Genomic DNA, 21929 nt, shown 5'->3' on the forward strand with positions numbered 1-21929 from the left:
ATTTGGTTAGGTAGAAGAAAAGGAGGAGAGAACAGAAAGGGTAGGGAGTCACATATATATCATACAGTATATGAAACATATACATGCATTCTTATATATGTATAATAGAAGAAGGAAGACAGAGGGGTGACAGATGTGTGTACCAATGTTTGGGGGGGACAACATTTTCTGAAATGAAAATAATTGAAATGGACGTTGAACCCAACCCTGGGGTGCTCCAGGGAGATGCATGGACTGCTTGTGTGATGGTAGCCTGAAGAAATATAAAATGTGTGTTGTTAGTCACTTATATGGAATGAAAAAGCTGGGATTGGTCAGTTTAAGGGAGGGTCTGAGAGGGTACGTGCTATAGGTCAGTGACAAGGAAAACGTTTGATAAGGAGAGGCTAGGTCCTGCCTTTGGCAATCTGTAATGATAGATACACAGAATGGCCTTATGGCTAATGGTAGCCGCATGCTTACCCTGCATGCTAAGTTATATCCCAGGTTTGTTGTATTGTACAACAACTCTTAGTGTTGACATCATCATACACACGTAGACAGCTGTATGACTACGAGGGACTCAGAGAGTCGCTCAGGTGAATTGACAAGGAGGGACGGAAGAGTTTAAAGGTTAGACATTATAGTTTCTAAATTATTGTTGCATTTGAAGTTTATAGTACATGAAGCTTCAAGCATTAGACGTTTCCCCATTCGCTCTTACTATAAGTAATCAATCCCATTCAACAACACATGACTCGTCACCCATTTAATTTCACGGCCAGAGAGAGAGAGATGGCTGATGGTCAGTGTGTGGTCACCTTTGTCCTTGGGGCGTGCCACGAGGAGGTGGCTTGTCGTAGTCGGGGTAGTAGGGGCCGCCACGGTGTCCAGGGTAACCGTTGGCGGGGGGCGGAGCGTGCTCGTAGTAGCGGTGGTGGTGCCCTCCTCCGTTGGGCAGACTGGACACGTTGGCATTGTTCAAGTTGATGTTGGTGGACTTGGGCGACTTGCCGTAGGAGGAGTTGTGGTGGTGGTGGCGATGGTGGTGGTTAGGGTGGGACATGGCATTGGCCCGGCAGAGACGCCCCACCGGCTGCTCCATGTGGGCGTAGTGTGGAGGCGGCTGTACTTGCAGGGGCCGCTGGGTGGCGTTGGTTTGGTGACTCGATGAGCGCCGGTGGTGGTCCCCGTTCACGTGGTTGACGTGGTTACCGAACAGGCCGCCGTTGCGCTGTGGAAGAAGACTCAAGGTCAAATGGTCAGAGACTACTTTCTGTTCCAACACGGAGGATGAATATGCAACGCTACTTATGTGCAAACTGGGTTGAATTGTTGTGATTGTTGATTTGCTTTCCTTTCAGAAATCATTGTATGGGCGGAAAATAAGTTCAGAAGCTGGTTCAATGTTTCATGGTATATGTGAGCAAAATGGAGGCACTATAATAGCTTTTTTTTCATATCAACTGAAAAAAGAAAAACAGAAGAACACCAAATGGCTTACTTCCTCTGAGATTAACATAGTACATTGTCCTTTTCCTACACCTACAGGTCTGATCTATGCAACGATGTCCAGTCCACCTTTGTGACTGAGTTTAGAGCATTGCGATTTTGGCCTGTAGATGCAAGGCGCTGCGCTATACAAATAAAATGTCATATTACAGACTGTGTATGTCTATGTCTGCTGTGTACAGTGTATACCTCCAATAGGGACATTGATGTGGGGCATTATAGACTACCATTACCCTAAAATTCCATTTACCCAACCAATCCATTCCAGCAAGACAAAATAAATATATGTGCCATACATTTACTCCCTCAGGCAGATTAATTGAACAAGTTACCCTATAAATCTCCTCGTCCTCCTCTGGAATAAAGTCTACTAGCTCGTCATCTTGCAGGTCACATGATATCGCTCGTCGAATTTCAGGCCCGATATCATGTAGCGTGCGAAGGCCAGCCTGTAACCATGACAATAGAGGGAGGGGCTAAGGGCTGGTAGGAGGGGTTCTCTTTCAGGCAAAGAGGCTCTTCACACACACACACACACACACACAAACATGATCAAAAACACACGCAGACACACACACACAGCTGCCCTTTGCTGGCTCTCACGCAAAACCTGAAGTTTACAGACGCCCATATAGGACGGTGCTAGACAGACTGTGAGAGATGAGAACATTTATAAGAGACAAACAAAATGTGCTCCCCTGAATGTGCCCTGCCCCTCGTGTGTCTCCTATGAAATGACATTATTCTGACTGTGTGATACAGCTCTCCCTCACCAAAGGGTGCTCGCTTGGTTATGTGAGACATTTTGGTTACATATTTGGCAGTGTAGAAAAAATTGCAACTACTCAGTATTACAGTTATTAGAATAGGCATATACTGTACTTTACTTACTATAGATCAATTTCAATGAAGAAAAGTATATCTAGGAATATGAGGGATATGAGGAGATATAGAGAGGAATAGCTAAACGGTAAACCCTCATGGCTTGAAGCTAACGGTGACGGAAACAGAAAAAACCTCATGGCTTGAAGCTAACGGTGACGGAAACAGAGAAAAACCTCATGGCTTGAAGCTAACGGTAACGGAAACAGAGAAAAACCTCATGACTTGAAGCTAACGGTAACGGAAACAGAGAAAAACCTCATGGCTTGAAGCTAACGGTAACGGAAACAGAGAAAAACCTCATGGCTTGAAGCTAACGGTGACGGAAACAGAGAAAAACCTCATGGCTTGAAGCTAACGGTAACGGAAACAGAGAAAAACCTCATGACTTGAAGCTAACGGTAACGGAAACAGAGAAAAACCTCATGGCTTGAAGCTAACGGTAACGGAAACAGAGAAAAACCTCATGGCTTGAAGCTAACGGTGACGGAAACAGAGAAAAACCTCATGGCTTGAAGCTAACGGTGACGGAAACAGAGAAAAACCTCATGGCTTGAAGCTAATGGTGACGGAAACAGAGAAAAACCTCATGGCTTGAAGCTAACGGTGACGGAAACAGAAAATAAATGAATGGCTTGAAGTTAACAGTGACGGAAACAGAAAATAAACGAATGGCTTGAAGCTAACGGTGACGGAAACAGAGAAAAACCTCATGGCTTGAAGCTAACGGTGACGGAAACAGAAAATAAATGAATGGCTTGAAGCTAACGGTGACGGAAACAGAAAATAAATGAATGGCTTGAAGCTAACAGTGACGGAAACAGAGAAAAACCTCATGGCTTGAAGCTAACGGTGACGGAAACAGAAAATAAATGAATGGCTTGAAGCTAACGGTGACGGAAACAGAAAATAAATGAATGGCTTGAAGCTAACAGTGACGGAAACAGAGAAAAACCTCATGGCTTGAAGCTAACGGTGACGGAAACAGAAAATAAATGAATGGCTTGAAGCTAACGGTGACGGAAACAGAAAATAAATGAATGGCTTGAAGCTATCGGTGACGGAAACAGAACATAAATGAATGGCTTGAAGCTAACGGCGACGGAAACAGAACATAAATGAATGGCTTGAAGCTAACGGTGACGGAAACAGAAAATAAATGAATGGCTTGAAGCTAACGGTGACGGAAACAGAAAATAAATGAATGGCTTGAAGCTAACGGTGACGGAAACAGAGAAAAACCTCATGGCTTGAAGCTAACGGTGACGGAAACAGAGAAAAACCTCATGGCTTGAAGCTAACGGTGACGGAAACAGAGAAAACCTCATGGCTTGAAGCTAACGGTGACGGAAACAGAAAATAAATGAATGGCTTGAAGCTAACGGTGACGGAAACAGAAAATAAATGAATGGCTTGAAGCTAACGGTGACGGAAACAGAAAATAAACGAATGGCTTGAAGCTAAAGGTGACGGAAACAGAGAAAACCTCATGGCTTGAAGCTAACGGTGACGGAAACAGAAAAAACCCTCATGGCTTGAAGCTAAAGGTGACGGAAACAGAAAAAACCCTCATGGCTTGAAGCTAACGGTGACGGAAACAGAAAAAAGCTGCTGTGAGTGAGAGCTTCATGAGCTGATGGGTGATAGACACGTGAAAACATTGGATGGCGATGGTGAGCGGACAGAAATGGTTGCGTCCCAAATGGCATCCTATTCCCTACATAGTGACCAGAGCCATGGTAGTGCACGATAGAGGGAATGGGGAACCTTTTGGGATACGCACACATACCATTGTCAACATTAACATAGAGATGAAGACACATGCCTCTCAGAAAGAGACATACATTGATGTACGTCATCACATAAACAGGGTCATACTGTACACCAATAGCTTTGATCATGAATGACCTGCTGAATCATAAATCACAACATTAGCACACAGATTCTCAGTGTTTCAGGCACACACTTTCTCTTCACACACATTTCTTCGCACATTTTGTAGACGCTTGCTCTCTCTCAAACACACATACGCATGCACACACACACACACAAACGCGCGCACGTACACAAACGCACACATGCACAAACGCAAATGCTCGCTCGCAAACACACAAACAGTACACACACACCGATACTCACCTGTAGAGCGATGGCTGTGTTGTTCTGGGAGGCGTGCACCCCTACCAGGCCCTCCTCTTTACGTTTCTTGAATTTCCTAAAGTAGTCCTGTATCAGGAAGGTGGCATAGAACTTCCCCACGGTTACCTCATCATCTAGGTGAACAGACCACACAAACGCTTCCTGTGTCAGACATGAGGTCACTGCACAGCATTCTGGGAGTCCCAACCTCATTTCGCTTCCCCACGCCCCGGCCGCTCCCCTCAGATTCTGGACCCTAACCATGAGGTTATCCTTTAAATGATAAGACACTATTCCCTAGATCCCTGTGCTGTACTGGACCTTCATGCACTGAAATCTCATATCACCTGTATCATTCATATACATCCATGTTGATGGTGTTTTTACTGTATCTGAAGCTGCCTCTGTAGGTCAAAGACTACAATAACTCAATAATAACTCGATAATAACTCAATAATAATTCAATAATAGAATATAGATCCTCAATTACATCTTTCAGGCCTGGGGACAGAGGTCGGAGAGAAGAGGCAACTGTAGTTCCATGCCACCACCCTAAAACAGAACTGGTATACCTCACTGGTACACCTCAAATTAAACCGAAACCTTAGCTGAACTATGGTTCGATGCTAGTTAAATGCTGGGCCTCCCATAGAGATCCTGTAATTCCTAAGAATTATAAGATTTCTATTAGGCCTATTGACATCTTCTAAACTATCACTTCTATTAATAACCCCCTGCCCAGCCCAGCCCAGGAGGCAGAAAGAGAGGGCAGACATAGCAGACAGGGCACAGGCAGGACCACAGAGGCACAGGACCCCTCCAGAATCTACTTTCTTGAGTCTGCAGGTTAAAATAGTACCATTCATACGGGTTATTATGAGCAATTTACTAAGTAAAGCAAGGCACTTCAAATAGGAGTTAATGCGCCAATCTGTTTTTGTTACGTTGATTTATGATATGACTAAAAAGAGGCAGCCCTGGGAATGTATTCAAACAGTTGAGATCCACTCCAGTAGAGGGATTTGGGGTGTTAAGGAGCACAATATGCAGTTAGACTCTACTGAGCACATGCAAGCAAGCAGAACTAGGTATAAATGTGAGTATGTTAGTGTTAGTGTGTATCTGTGTGTGCTTGTGGTAGCATGTGGTAGCATGTGCGTGTGTGCGCACACATATGAGAGCAATGTAAAAATAGATGTAGAAGATTTATACAAGAGTATATCAAAGTGAGCATTTACAGTACAATGTGTGTGTGTCTGTGTGTGAGTGAGTGAGAATGATTCTGAAGCAGGGGTCTGTGTCACTTTAAACAAGCACATTGGGGACAGAGTTCGAAAAAATGAGGCAACACTAGTTCCATGCCACCACCCTAAAACAGAACTGCTTCAGAATATTCTGAAGTTCTTAAGAGTCTTTTTTTTTATATACACAGATATACAGTATAGAGGAAAGGACCAGAAGCTGTGGAAAAGCTCAAACAGAGAGAGAGAGAGAGAGAGAGAGAGAGAGAGAGAGAGAGAGAGAGAGAGACGGACAGACAGACAGAGATAAAGACAGACAGAGATAATGACATACAGAGATAAGTACAGACAGAGAAAAAGCGAGAGAGAGAGAGAGTGAGACAGGGAGAGAGAAAGCGAGAGAGAGACAGAGAGAGAGAGTGAGACAGGGAGAGAGAATGCGAGACAGAGACAGAGAGAGAGAGAGAGTGAGACAGGGAGAGAGAGAGAGTGAGACAGAGAGAGAGAGACAGAGGGAGATAAGGACAGACAGAGAGACAGAGATGGAGAGAAAGAGAGTTTAGTAGGAGAGGTACGGCATGCACTGACAAACAGTGATCTACCACTATGAGGCCATGCAAGCCCAATGCCTAGCACACAGTAACAGTAATAGTCACAGTAACAGTCACAGAAACAGTCGCCCTGGAACCTCCAGTGGTATCCGGAACAGGAAAGAAAGAGTGAAGATACACACACACACAGATCAAAAACACTGCGGAGAACATGAGAGCAGAAAACAGCAGGGCACAGCTGAAATCATGAGTGAGAGAGTGTGTGTGTGTGTAGGCTATTATGTGTGAGAGGGGGAGTTTGTTGTATAGATACATTGAGAAGGCATTATGTGTGAGAGGGGGAGTTTGTTGTGTATATACATTGAGAAGGCATTATGTGTGAGAGGGGGAGTTTGTTGTATAGATACATTGAGAAGGCATTATGTGTGAGAGGGGGAGTTTGTTGTGTATATACATTGAGAAGGCATTATGTGTGAGAGGGGGAGTTTGTTGTATATATACATTGAGAAGGCATTATGTGTGAGAAGGGGAGTTTGTTGTATAGATACATTGAGAAGGCATTATGTGTGAGAGGGGGAGTTTGTTGTATATATACATTGAGAAGGCATTATGTGTGAGAAGGGGAGTTTGTTGTATAGATACATTGAGAAGGCATTATGTGTGAGAAGGGGAGTTTGTTGTATATATACATTGAGAAGGCATTATGTGTGAGAGGGGGAGTTTGTTGTGTATATACATTGAGAAGGCATTATGTGTGAGAAGGGGAGTTTGTTGTGAGAGGGGGAGTTTGTTGTGAGCATTATGTGTGAGGGAGTTTGTTGTGTATATACATTGAGAAGGCATTATGTGTGAGAGGGGAGTTTGTTGTGTATTTACAATGAAAAGGCATTATGTGTGCGAGGGGAGTTTGTTGTATTATATACATTGAGAAGGCATTATGTGTGAGAAGGGGAGTTTGTTTGTATTTATATACATTGAGGGGGAAGGCATTATGTGTGCATTATGTGAGGGGGAGTTTGTTGTGTATATACAATGAAAAGGCATTATGTGTGAGAAGGGGAGTTTGTTGTATATTTACATTGAGAAGGCATTATGTGTGAGAGGGAGTTTGTTGTGTATATACATTGAGAAGGCATTATGTGTGAGAGGGGGAGTTTGTTGTGTATTTACAATGAAAAGGCATTATGTGTGAGAAGGGGGAGTTTGTTGTGTATTTACATTGAGAAGGCATTATGTGTGAGAAGGGGGAGTTTGTTGTGTATTTACAATGAAAAGGCATTATGTGTGCGAGGGGGAGTTTGTTGTGTATTTACAATGAAAAGGCATTATGTGTGCGAGGGGGAGTTTGTTGTGTATTTACAATGAAAAGGCATTATGTGTGAGAGGGGGAGTTTGTTGTGTATTTACAATGAAAAGGCATTATGTGTGCGAGGGGGAGTTTGTTGTGTATTTACAATGAAAAGGCATTATGTGTGAGAAGGGGAGTTTGTTGTGTATTTACAATGAGGCATTAGGCGAGGGGAGTTTGTTATGTATTTACAATGAGGCAAGGGGAGTTTGTTGTGTATTTACAATGAAAAGGCATTATGTGTGAGAAGGGGAGTTTGTTGTATATATACATTGAGAAGGCATTATGTGTGAGAAGGGGAGTTTGTTGTGTATTTACAATGAAAAGGCATTATGTGTGCGAGGGGGAGTTTGTTGTATATATACATTGAGAAGGCATTATGTGTGAGAGGGGGAGTTTGTTGTGTATATACATTGAGAAGGCATTATGTGTGAGAGGGGGAGTTTGTTGTGTATTTACAATGAAAAGGCATTATGTGTGCGAGGGGGAGTTTGTTGTGTATTTACAATGAAAAGGCATTATGTGTGAGAGGGGGAGTTTGTTGTATATATACATTGAGAAGGCATTATGTGTGAGAAGGGGAGTTTGTTTGTATATACATTATAGGCATGTGAGAAGGCATTTGTTGTATATATACATTGATGTGGGGAGTTTGTTGTGTATTTACAATGAAAAGGCATTATGTGTGCGGGGGAGTTTGTTGTATATATACATTGAGAAGGCATTATGTGTGAGAAGGGGAGTTTGTTGTGTATATACATTGAGAAGGCATTATGTGTGAGAAGGGGAGTTTGTTGTATATATACATTGAGAAGGCATTATGTGTGAGAGGGGGAGTTTGTTGTGTATTTACAATGAAAAGGCATTATGTGTGAGAGGGGGAGTTTGTTGTGTATATACATTGAGAAGGCATTATGTGTGAGAAGGGGAGTTTGTTGTGTATATACATTGAGAAGGCATTATGTGTGAGAGGGGGAGTTTGTTGTGTATATACATTGAGAAGGCATTATGTGTGAGAAGGGGAGTTTGTTGTGTATATACATTGAGAAGGCATTATGTGTGAGAGGGGGAGTTTGTTGTGTATATACATTGAGAAGGCATTATGTGTGAGAGGGGGAGTTTGTTGTGTATATACATTGAGAAGGCATTATGTGTGAGAGGGGGAGTTTGTTGTATATATACATCGAGAAGGCATTATGTGTGAGAAGGGGAGTTTGTTGAGAAGGCATTATGTGTGCGAGGGGGAGTTTGTTGTGTATATACATTGAGAAGGCATTATGTGTGAGAGGGGGAGTTTGTTGTGTATATACATTGAGAAGGCATTATGGGTGAGAGGGGGAGTTTGTTGAGAAGGCATTATGTGTGCGAGGGGGAGTTTGTTGTGTATATACATTGAGAAGGCATTATGGGTGAGAGGGGGAGTTTGTTGAGAAGGCATTATGTGTGCGAGGGGGAGTTTGTTGTGTATTTACAATGAGAAGGCATTATGTGTGTGTGTAATATATTTCTGTGTGATAGTGTGCTGGGATGTTGGGCGTGTGGGTCTATATATGCTACCGGGATCTAATTTGTGTGTTGCTACTAGGATAGTGTGTTTTGACTGACCACCAGCAGGGGGCACCACTTGGTCCAGTAGCTTCATACTGGTCCTCTTCCAGATCTTCTTGATGACTGCTCTCAGCTCCTCGTTGGCCTGCTCCAGATTACCTACAGCACAGATAAACAACACATGTCCTGTCACTATCAATACAAACTGTACAGATGATACTGTTGTGGTGATGTGGTATGTGTGTGTGTGTGTGTGTGTCTCCTACCATCAGTTTTGATCTTCAGGGCTGTGCGTACTAATGCAAATAGGGTAGCATTGAACATCACGGTGCCATCGCTGTTTAGAGGCATGTTCATGGCCACCAGTCTCTGAGAGAAGGAAAAAGGAGAGTTACTTACATGCTGTTTATAGGTATCAACACATGCCAGATACATTTGAGAGAGAGAGAGACAGAGAGTTACAAGCGAGAGTGAGGGAGAAAAATAGAGAGCGAGAGAGAGGGATATCATAGCAGAGAAAAGGAGAAAGAGAGAGAGAGAGAGAGAGAGAGACCAGAGAGATGGTGTACCTTGCAGGCCACTCTATGAGGACAGAGTTTGCCGAAGCCCAAAGGAGGCTGAATTCGTCGGAGCAGAGTGACCACGTCCAGATGTTTAATCCTGCCCCTGTGTCAGAGAAAGAGAGAGAGCAAGATATAAACATACACTCAGAGACTATTGCAACAGAACAGACAGAAATTAATCTCAAACATAATCTCACACAGGTTAATACAACCACATATTTGCACTAAATAGACACACAAAACACACTTACTTGGCCTCTGGGTCATACTCAGACCAGATCCTCTTAAACTCGTCCAAGTGGTGAGGACCCAGGATCGACCAATCACGAGTCAGATAGTCAAAGTTGTCCATGATGACAGCCACAAACAAATTGATAATCTAGATTAGAAGAACAGAACAGGCTACAGTTATTGTGGGAATATAGGCCTGTATCTGTGTGAGCATATTTGTGAGAATTTATAGTGGATGCCTGTATGCTGCTGTGTATGTGTTTCAGTGTGTGTCTGCTGAGTGTATAATAGGCTTGGGCTTTTTCCAGATTTTCATATCTTCATACCAACCTTCTCTCATCCCATGATTTATGGTATTACCGGCATAGAACACAAGGGGGTGCTAAAAATGCAAGACGGGCCCATTGGGCCTCTATTACCAGAACGCTATCAAAATAAGCACAAACTAATAATGAAATCACATAGACGCTGTTAGCTAAATGCTAATGAGTGAAAACAAACATAAACTAATTGCAAAGATAGGAAAATTAAGCTCATAAAGTTATGCAAGCATAACCAAATGTTATTTTCGGTGAGTGTGGACATTTACAAGCGAAAGTGAATGAGAAATTGTGCAAATGAACAAAGCTGCGATGCATGCTTTTCTGAAGAAAGAGCAGCATGTGTATATGGAGCAGAGAAATGCTAGTAGGAAGCACAGGGAACAAATGGCAGCTGTTAAGATAACTCATCCAGAGCTCTTCGACTCCTGGTAGAAAGCCATTATAAGATATCTGATGGCAAACATTTAGTAGTGAATTGCATACAACTGTAACTTCATTATCTCATGTGCACCACACACCTGAGACTCACCGCTAGATATAACATGCTATGGACTCTGCAGCTCTCTTTCTTCCGTTGTGCTATTTACAAACACGTGACTGGCTCAACTGTTCTGGAGAACTACGGTAACCTTCATAATGTAAAATAACATGACAGATGAAATGAGGAACGCAATCTGCTTTAGCTCCTAACGTATTTCACAATTTGACTGCAGGTATTAACTTTAAATGTAGCTACAAATATTCACATTTACTGTTAAATAGTTTTGACGATATTGAAAAACTATCCCATGGCTGTTTCCAAATACCCCGGTATACGGTATATACGGTATACAGCGCAAGCCTAGTGTATAAGTATGTACAGTATGTACAGAATGGTGTGTATCTAAGTGTATTTATGCACCAGGAAGGCACAGAGCATGTAGAAGCTGATGAAGTAGATGTAGGCGAAGCTGGCTCCACAGGTCATCTCCTCTCCAGGGTTGTAGTCGGACTCTGGGTCACACAGCTTTCCAGACACACACGCCAACATGATCTCCTGCCACGCCTCCCCCGTGGCACACCTGAGACCAAGACATGACTTGTCAAGATACCTCAGCATAACCTTTGCACAACCTTCACAACCATATGTCATCAACATATCTCCCTACCTCGCCTGTGGTACACCTGAGACAAAAACATCACTCATAAGATAGCCTAGTCAGCATTACCATAATCTTTTCACAACCACATCTCCTGATGAAGACTTTTAGGGATAGTTTGGGATTTTGGCAATGAGGCCCTTTATCTACTTCCCCAGAGTCGGATGAACTTGTGGATACCATTTTTATGAAATTTGAGATAGTTTCGCAAGCCAATGCTAACTAGCTTAGCACAAAGACTGGAAGTCTTTGGATACAGCTAGCATAACTTCCTTTATGCTGGACTTCATTGCTAAATTCCCGAACTATCCCTTTAAGGGTCAAAACATTGTTAAAGGTGACTTTAGAGGAATGACGTTGCACGAGCAGCAATGCAGAATTTGCGATGAGGAAGAAGTATGACTTCGCTCTCAGACAGTCACACGTAGTATCTGTGCATGTGCATGGGTTCGCTTCGTGCTCTTACAACGTGGTAGCTACGGGACCGAAATAGCAAAGAAGTTTAGTCTTGCGCTTCAATGCTACATTGTCTGGGTGAACTCTGCCCCTGTGACCCCTCATGCTGACCCCCTGACCCCTACAGACCTAAAGAGCAACAGCACGGCCTGAGGGAAGGTCTGAAAGTTGTTGTTCCTGTTGATGTGGGTGCCGTCCACCATGGCTACCTTCCCAAACACCTGAAACAAACAGTATAGATAAACAAGGGTCAGTTTACATACTGTGTGAAGAACAGGGTTGTGTTCATTAGCTTATGCAATCGAAAACAATTTTACAACTCTTTATAAAGAGGTTAAGTAAGGCTGTTACTGTGAGACTGACCCAGGTGTACTGCTACTCTTTATAAAGAGGTTTACTGAGGCTGTTACTGTGAGACTGACCCAGGTGTACTGCTACTCTTTATAAAGAGGTTAAGTAAGGCTGTTACTGTGAGACTGACCCAGGTGTACTGCTCCTCTTTATAAAGAGGTTAAGTACGGCTGTTACTGTGAGACTGACCCAGGTGTACTGCTACTCTTTATAAAGAGGTTAAGTAAGGCTGTTACTGTGAGACTGACCCAGGGGTACGGCTACTCTTTATAAAGAGGTTAAGTAAGGCTGTTACTGTGAGACTGACCCAGGTGTACTGCTACTCTTTATAAAGAGGTTAAGTAAGGCTGTTACTGTGAGACTGACCCAGGTGTACTGCTACTCTTTATAAAGAGGTTAAGTAAGGCTGTTACTGTGAGACTGACCCAGGTGTACTGCTACTCTTTATAAAGAGGTTAAGTAAGGCTGTTACTGTTACTGTGCTACTCTTTATAAAGAGGTTAAGTAAGGCTGTTACTGTGAGACTGACCCAGGTGTACTGCTACTCTTTATAAAGAGGTTAAGTAAGGCTGTTACTGTGAGACTGACCCAGGTGTACTGCTACTCTTTATAAAGAGGTTAAGTAAGGCTGTTACTGTGAGACTGACCCAGGTGTACTGCTACTCTTTATAAAGAGGTTAAGTAAGGCTGTTACTGTGAGACTGACCCAGGTGTACTGCTACTCTTTATAAAGAGGTTAAGTAAGGCTGTTACTGTGAGACTGACCCAGGTGTACTGCTACTCTTTATAAAGAGGTTAAGTAAGGCTGTTACTGTGAGACTGACCCAGGGGTACTGCTACTCTTTATAAAGATTTACTAAGGCTGTTACTGTGAGACTGACCCAGGTGTACTGCTACTCTAAGGCTGTTACTGTGAGACTGACCCAGGTGTACTGCTACTCTTTATAAAGAGGTTAAGTAAGGCTGTTACTGTGAGACTGACCCAGGTGTACTGCTACTCTTTATAAAGAGGTTAAGTAAGGCTGTTACTGTGAGACTGACCCAGGTGTACTGCTACTCTTTATAAAGAGGTTAAGTAAGGCTGTTACTGTGAGACTGACCCAGGTGTACTGCTACTCTTTATAAAGAGGTTAAGTAAGGCTGTTACTGTGAGACTGACCCAGGTGTACTGCTACTCTTTATTTAGGCTGTTACTGTGAGACTGACCCAGGTGTACTGCTACTCTTTATAAAGAGGTTAAGTAAGGCTGTTACTGTGAGACTGACCCAGGTGTACTGCTACTCTTTATAAAGAGGTTAAGTAAGGCTGTTACTGTGAGACTGACCCAGGTGTACTGCTACTCTTTATAAAGAGGTTAAGTAAGGCTGTTACTGTGAGACTGACCCAGGTGTACTGCTACTCTTTATAAAGAGGTTAAGTAAGGCTGTTACTGTGAGACTGACCCAGGTGTACTGCTACTCTTTATAAAGAGGTTAAGTAAGGCTGTTACTGTGAGACTGACCCAGGTGTACTGCTACTCTTTATAAAGAGGTTAAGTAAGGCTGTTACTGTGAGACTGACCCAGGTGTACTGCTACTCTTTATAAAGAGGTTAAGTAAGGCTGTTACTGTGAGACTGACCCAGGTGTACTGCTACTCTTTATAAAGAGGTTAAGTAAGGCTGTTACTGTGAGACTGACCCAGGTGTACTGCTACTCTTTATAAAGAGGTTAAGTAAGGCTGTTACTGTGAGACTGACCCAGGTGTACTGCTACTCTTTATAAAGAGGTTAAGTAAGGCTGTTACTGTGAGACTGACCCAGGTGTACTGCTACTCTTTATAAAGAGGTTAAGTAAGGCTGTTACTGTGAGACTGACCCAGGTGTACTGCTACTCTTTATAGGCTGTTACTGTGAGACTGACCCAGGTGTACTGCTACTCTTTATAAAGAGGTTAAGTAAGGCTGTTACTGTGAGACTGACCCAGGTGTACTGCTACTCTTTATAAAGAGGTTAAGTAAGGCTGTTACTGTGAGACTGACCCAGGTGTACTGCTACTCTTTATAAAGAGGTTAAGTAAGGCTGTTACTGTGAGACTGACCCAGGTGTACTGCTACTCTTTATAAAGAGGTTAAGTAAGGCTGTTACTGTGAGACTGACCCAGGTGTACTGCTACTCTTTATAAAGAGGTTAAGTAAGGCTGTTACTGTGAGACTGACCCAGGTGTACTGCTACTCTTTATAAAGAGGTTAAGTAAGGCTGTTACTGTGAGACTGACCCAGGTGTACTGCTACTCTTTATAAAGAGGTTAAGTAAGGCTGTTACTGTGAGACTGACCCAGGTGTACTGCTACTCTTTATAAAGAGGTTAAGTAAGGCTGTTACTGTGAGACTGACCCAGGTGTACTGCTACTCTTTATAAAGAGGTTAAGTAAGGCTGTTACTGTGAGACTGACCCAGGTGTACTGCTACTCTTTATAAAGAGGTTAAGTAAGGCTGTTACTGTGAGACTGACCCAGGTGTACTGCTACTCTTTATAAAGAGGTTAAGTAAGGCTGTTACTGTGAGACTGACCCAGGTGTACTGCTACTCTTTATAAAGAGGTTAAGTAAGGCTGTTACTGTGAGACTGACCCAGGTGTACTGCTACTCTTTATAAAGAGGTTAAGTAAGGCTGTTACTGTGAGACTGACCCAGGTGTACTGCTACTCTTTATAAAGAGTAAGGCTGTTTAAGACTGAAGGGCTGCTACTCTTTATAAAGATGTAAGGCTGTTACTGTGAGACTGACCCAGGTGTACTGCTACTCTTTATAAAGAGGTTAAGTAAGGCTGTTACTGTGAGACTGACCCAGGTGTACTGCTACTCTTTATAAAGAGGTTAAGTAAGGCTGTTACTGTGACACTGACCCAGGTGTACTGCTACTCTTTATAAAGAGGTTAAGTAAGGCTGTTACTATGAGACTGACCCAGGTGTACTGCTACTCTTTATAAAGAGGTTAAGTAAGGCTGTTACTGTGAGACTGACCCAGGTGTACTGCTACTCTTTATAAAGAGGTTAAGTAAGGCTGTTACTGTGAGACTGACCCAGGTGTACTGCTACTCTTTATAAAGAGGTTAAGTAAGGCTGTTACTGTGAGACTGACCCAGGTGTACTGCTACTCTTTATAAAGAGGTTAAGTAAGGCTGTTACTGTGAGACTGACCCAGGTGTACTGCTACTCTTTATAAAGAGGTTAAGTAAGGCTGTTACTGTGAGACTGACCCAGGTGTACTGCTACTCTTTATAAAGAGGTTAAGTAAGGCTGTTACTGTGAGACTGACCCAGGTGTACTGCTACTCTTTATAAAGAGGTTAAGTAAGGCTGTTACTGTGAGACTGACCCAGGTGTACTGCTACTCTTTATAAAGAGGTTAAGTAAGGCTGTTACTGTGAGACTGACCCAGGTGTACTGCTACTCTTTATAAAGAGGTTAAGTAAGGCTGTTACTGTGAGACTGACCCAGGTGTACTGCTACTCTTTATAAAGAGGTTAAGTAAGGCTGTTACTGTGAGACTGACCCAGGTGTACTGCTACTCTTTATAAAGAGGTTAAGTAAGGCTGTTACTGTGAGACTGACCCAGGTGTACTGCTACTCTTTATAAAGAGGTTAAGTAAGGCTGTTACTGTGAGACTGACCCAGGTGTACTGCTACTCTTTATAAAGAGGTTAAGTAAGGCTGTTACTGTGAGACTGACCCAGGTGTACTGCTACTCTTTATAAAGAGGTTAAGTAAGGCTGTTACTGTGAGACTGACCCAGGTGTACTGCTACTCTTTATAAAGAGGTTAAGTAAGGCTGTTACTGTGAGACTGACCCAGGTGTACTGCTACTCTTTATAAAGAGGTTAAGTAAGGCTGTTACTGTGAGACTGACCCAGGTGTACTGCTACTCTTTATAAAGAGGTTAAGTAAGGCTGTTATGAGACTGACCCAGGGTACTGCTACTCTTTATAAAGAGGTTAAGTAAGGCTGTTACTGTGAGACTGACCCAGGTGTACTGCTACTCTTTATAAAGAGGTTAAGTAAGGCTGTTACTGTGAGACTGACCCAGGTGTACTGCTACTCTTTATAAAGAGGTTAAGTAAGGCTGTTACTGTGAGACTGACCCAGGTGTACTGCTACTCTTTATAAAGAGGTTAAGTAAGGCTGTTACTGTGAGACTGACCCAGGGGTACTGCTACTCTTTATAAAGAGGTTAAGTGAGGCTGTTACTGTGAGACTGACCCAGGTGTACTGCTACTCTTTATAAAGAGGTTAAGTAAGGCTGTTACTGTGAGACTGACCCAGGTGTACTGCTACTCTTTATAAAGAGGTTAAGTAAGGCTGTTACTGTGAGACTGACCCAGGTGTACTGCTACTCTTTATAAAGAGGTTAAGTAAGGCTGTTACTGTGAGACTGACCCAGGTGTACTGCTACTCTTTATAAAGAGGTTAAGTAAGGCTGTTACTGTGAGACTGACCCAGGTGTACTGCTACTCTTTATAAAGAGGTTAAGTAAGGCTGTTACTGTGAGACTGACCCAGGTGTACTGCTACTCTTTATAAAGAGGTTAAGTAAGGCTGTTACTGTGAGACTGACCCAGGTGTACTGCTACTCTTTATAAAGAGGTTAAGTAAGGCTGTTACTGTGAGACTGACCCAGGTGTACTGCTACTCTTTATAAAGAGGTTAAGTAAGGCTGTTACTGTGAGACTGACCCAGGTGTACTGCTACTCTTTATAAAGAGGTTAAGTAAGGCTGTTACTGTGAGACTGACCCAGGTGTACTGCTACTCTTTATAAAGAGGTTAAGTAAGGCTGTTACTGTGAGACTGACCCAGGTGTACTGCTACTCTTTATAAAGAGGTTAAGTAAGGCTGTTACTGTGAGACTGACCCAGGTGTACTGCTACTCTTTATAAAGAGGTTAAGTAAGGCTGTTACTGTGAGACTGACCCAGGTGTACTGCTACTCTTTATAAAGAGGTTAAGTAAGGCTGTTACTATGAGACTGACCCAGGTGTACTGCTACTCTTTATAAAGAGGTTTACTAAGGCTGTTACTGTGAGACTGACCCAGGTGTACTGCTACTCTTTATAAAGAGGTTAAGTAAGGCTGTTACTGTGAGACTGACCCAGGTGTACTGCTACTCTTTATAAAGAGGTTAAGTAAGGCTGTTACTGTGAGACTGACCCAGGTGTACTGCTACTCTTTATAAAGAGGTTAAGTAAGGCTGTTACTGTGAGACTGACCCAGGTGTACTGCTACTCTTTATAAAGAGGTTAAGTAAGGCTGTTACTGTGAGACTGACCCAGGTGTACTGCTACTCTTTATAAAGAGGTTAAGTAAGGCTGTTACTGTGAGACTGACCCAGGTGTACTGCTACTCTTTATAAAGAGGTTAAGTAAGGCTGTTACTGTGAGACTGACCCAGGTGTACTGCTACTCTTTATAAAGAGGTTAAGTAAGGCTGTTACTGTGAGACTGACCCAGGTGTACTGCTACTCTTTATAAAGAGGTTAAGTAAGGCTGTTACTGTGAGACTGACCCAGGTGTACTGCTACTCTTTATAAAGAGGTTAAGTAAGGCTGTTACTGTGAGACTGACCCAGGTGTACTGCTACTCTTTATAAAGAGGTTAAGTAAGGCTGTTACTGTGAGACTGACCCAGGTGTACTGCTACTCTTTATAAAGAGGTTAAGTAAGGCTGTTACTGTGAGACTGACCCAGGTGTACTGCTACTCTTTATAAAGAGGTTAAGTAAGGCTGTTACTGTGAGACTGACCCAGGTGTACTGCTACTCTTTATAAAGAGGTTAAGTAAGGCTGTTACTGTGAGACTGACCCAGGTGTACTGCTACTCTTTATAAAGAGGTTAAGTAAGGCTGTTACTGTGAGACTGACCCAGGTGTACTGCTACTCTTTATAAAGAGGTTAAGTAAGGCTGTTACTGTGAGACTGACCCAGGTGTACTGCTACTCTTTATAAAGAGGTTAAGTAAGGCTGTTACTGTGAGACTGACCCAGGTGTACTGCTACTCTTTATAAAGAGGTTAAGTAAGGCTGTTACTGTGAGACTGACCCAGGTGTACTGCTACTCTTTATAAAGAGGTTAAGTAAGGCTGTTACTGTGAGACTGACCCAGGTGTACTGCTACTCTTTATAAAGAGGTTAAGTAAGGCTGTTACTGTGAGACTGACCCAGGTGTACTGCTACTCTTTATAAAGAGGTTAAGTAAGGCTGTTACTGTGAGACTGACCCAGGTGTACTGCTACTCTTTATAAAGAGGTTAAGTAAGGCTGTTACTGTGAGACTGACCCAGGTGTACTGCTACTCTTTATAAAGAGGTTAAGTAAGGCTGTTACTGTGAGACTGACCCAGGTGTACTGCTACTCTTTATAAAGAGGTTAAGTAAGGCTGTTACTGTGAGACTGACCCAGGTGTACTGCTACTCTTTATAAAGAGGTTAAGTAAGGCTGTTACTGTGAGACTGACCCAGGTGTACTGCTACTCTTTATAAAGAGGTTAAGTAAGGCTGTTACTGTGAGACTGACCCAGGTGTACTGCTACTCTTTATAAAGAGGTTAAGTAAGGCTGTTACTGTGAGACTGACCCAGGTGTACTGCTACTCTTTATAAAGAGGTTAAGTAAGGCTGTTACTGTGAGACTGACCCAGGTGTACTGCTACTCTTTATAAAGAGGTTAAGTAAGGCTGTTACTGTGAGACTGACCCAGGTGTACTGCTACTCTTTATAAAGAGGTTAAGTAAGGCTGTTACTGTGAGACTGACCCAGGTGTACTGCTACTCTTTATAAGAGGTTAAGTAAGGCTGTTACTGTGAGACTGACCCAGGTGTACTGCTACTCTTTATAAAGAGGTTAAGTAAGGCTGTTACTGTGAGACTGACCCAGGTGTACTGCTACTCTTTATAAAGAGGTTAAGTAAGGCTGTTACTGTGAGACTGACCCAGGTGTACTGCTACTCTTTATAAAGAGGTTAAGTAAGGCTGTTACTGTGAGACTGACCCAGGTGTACTGCTACTCTTTATAAAGAGGTTAAGTAAGGCTGTTACTGTGAGACTGACCCAGGTGTACTGCTACTCTTTATAAAGAGGTTAAGTAAGGCTGTTACTGTGAGACTGACCCAGGTGTACTGCTACTCTTTATAAAGAGGTTAAGTAAGGCTGTTACTGTGAGACTGACCCAGGTGTACTGCTACTCTTTATAAAGAGGTTAAGTAAGGCTGTTACTGTGAGACTGACCCAGGTGTACTGCTACTCTTTATAAAGAGGTTAAGTAAGGCTGTTACTGTGAGACTGACCCAGGTGTACTGCTACTCTTTATAAAGAGGTTAAGTAAGGCTGTTACTGTGAGACTGACCCAGGTGTACTGCTACTCTTTATAAAGAGGTTAAGTAAGGCTGTTACTGTGAGACTGACCCAGGTGTACTGCTACTCTTTATAAAGAGGTTAAGTAAGGCTGTTACTGTGAGACTGACCCAGGTGTACTGCTACTCTTTATAAAGAGGTTAAGTAAGGCTGTTACTGTGAGACTGACCCAGGTGTACTGCTACTCTTTATAAAGAGGTTAAGTAAGGCTGTTACTGTGAGACTGACCCAGGTGTACTGCTACTCTTTATAAAGAGGTTAAGTAAGGCTGTTACTGTGAGACTGACCCAGGTGTACTGCTACTCTTTATAAAGAGGTTAAGTAAGGCTGTTACTGTGAGACTGACCCAGGTGTACTGCTACTCTTTATAAAGAGGTTAAGTAAGGCTGTTACTGTGAGACTGACCCAGGTGTACTGCTACTCTTTATAAGAGGTTAAGTAAGGCTGTTACTGTGAGACTGACCCAGGTGTACTGCTACTCTTTATAAAGAGGTTAAGTAAGGCTGTTACTGTGAGACTGACCCAGGTGTACTGCTACTCTTTATAAAGAGGTTAAGTAAGGCTGTTACTGTGAGACTGACCCAGGTGTACTGCTACTCTTTATAAAGAGGTTAAGTAAGGCTGTTACTGTGAGACTGACCCAGGTGTACTGCTACTCTTTATAAAGAGGTTAAGTAAGGCTGTTACTGTGAGACTGACCCAGGTGTACTGCTACTCTTTATAAAGAGGTTAAGTAAGGCTGTTACTGTGAGACTGACCCAGGTGTACTGCTACTCTTTATAAAGAGGTTAAGTAAGGCTGTTACTGTGAGACTGACCCAGGTGTACTGCTACTCTTTATAAAGAGGTTAAGTAAGGCTGTTACTGTGAGACTGACCCAGGTGTACTGCTACTCTTTATAAAGAGGTTAAGTAAGGCTGTTACTGTGAGACTGACCCAGGTGTACTGCTACTCTTTATAAAGAGGTTAAGTAAGGCTGTTACTGTGAGACTGACCCAGGTGTACTGCTACTCTTTATAAAGAGGTTAAGTAAGGCTGTTACTGTGAGACTGACCCAGGTGTACTGCTACTCTTTATAAAGAGGTTAAGTAAGGCTGTTACTGTGAGACTGACCCAGGTGTACTGCTACTCTTTATAAAGAGGTTTACTAAGGCTGTTACTGTGAGACTGACCCAGGTGTACTGCTACTCTTTATAAAGAGGTTAAGTAAGGCTGTTACTGTGAGACTGACCCAGGTGTACTGCTACTCTTTATAAAGAGGTTAAGTAAGGCTGTTACTGTGAGACTGACCCAGGTGTACTGCTACTCTTTATAAAGAGGTTAAGTAAGGCTGTTACTGTGAGACTGACCCAGGTGTACTGCTACTCTTTATAAAGAGGTTAAGTAAGGCTGTTACTGTGAGACTGACCCAGGTGTACTGCTACTCTTTATAAAGAGGTTAAGTAAGGCTGTTACTGTGAGACTGACCCAGGTGTACTGCTACTCTTTATAAAGAGGTTAAGTAAGGCTGTTACTGTGAGACTGACCCAGGTGTACTGCTACTCTTTATAAAGAGGTTAAGTAAGGCTGTTACTGTGAGACTGACCCAGGTGTACTGCTACTCTTTATAAAGAGGTTAAGTAAGGCTGTTACTGTGAGACTGACCCAGGTGTACTGCTACTCTTTATAAAGAGGTTAAGTAAGGCTGTTACTGTGAGACTGACCCAGGTGTACTGCTACTCTTTATAAAGAGGTTAAGTAAGGCTGTTACTGTGAGACTGACCCAGGTGTACTGCTACTCTTTATAAAGAGGTTAAGTAAGGCTGTTACTGTGAGACTGACCCAGGTGTACTGCTACTCTTTATAAAGAGGTTAAGTAAGGCTGTTACTGTGAGACTGACCCAGGTGTACTGCTACTCTTTATAAAGAGGTTAAGTAAGGCTGTTACTGTGAGACTGACCCAGGTGTACTGCTACTCTTTATAAAGAGGTTAAGTAAGGCTGTTACTATGAGACTGACGCAGGGGTACTGCTACTCTTTATAAAGATGTTTACTGAGGCTGTTACTGTGAGACTGACCCAGGTGTACTGCTACTCTTTATAAAGAGGTTAAGTAAGGCTGTTACTGTGAGACTGACCCAGGTGTACTGCTACTCTTTATAAAGAGGTTAAGTAAGGCTGTTACTGTGAGACTGACCCAGGTGTACTGCTACTCTTTATAAAGAGGTTAAGTAAGGCTGTTACTATGAGACCGACCCAGGGGTATTGCTACTCTTTATAAAGAGGTTTACTGAGGCTGTTACTGTGAGACTGACCCAGG

The 21929-nt window shown here is 42.8% G+C and overlaps 1 protein-coding gene across 1 annotated transcript in view; it reads right to left on the reverse strand.

Moving 5' to 3' along the window:
* LOC115131694 (voltage-dependent L-type calcium channel subunit alpha-1D-like) overlaps positions 1-21929 on the reverse strand; it is a 190148-nt gene that overhangs the window by 15074 nt on the left and 153145 nt on the right. The window contains exons 34-42 of the mRNA XM_065003103.1: positions 12042-12133; positions 11219-11378; positions 10015-10142; positions 9770-9866; positions 9467-9569; positions 9258-9359; positions 4513-4646; positions 1824-1940; positions 801-1213 (exon numbers count right to left, since the gene is read on the reverse strand). Of these exons, the coding sequence (XP_064859175.1) occupies positions 801-1213; positions 1824-1940; positions 4513-4646; positions 9258-9359; positions 9467-9569; positions 9770-9866; positions 10015-10142; positions 11219-11378; positions 12042-12133 (1346 nt within the window). The remainder of the gene's footprint in view (positions 1-800; positions 1214-1823; positions 1941-4512; positions 4647-9257; positions 9360-9466; positions 9570-9769; positions 9867-10014; positions 10143-11218; positions 11379-12041; positions 12134-21929) is intronic.

The sequence above is a fragment of the Oncorhynchus nerka genome, linkage group LG2 (genome assembly GCF_034236695.1).
Source record: "Oncorhynchus nerka isolate Pitt River linkage group LG2, Oner_Uvic_2.0, whole genome shotgun sequence".
Lineage (NCBI taxonomy): Eukaryota > Metazoa > Chordata > Actinopteri > Salmoniformes > Salmonidae > Oncorhynchus > Oncorhynchus nerka.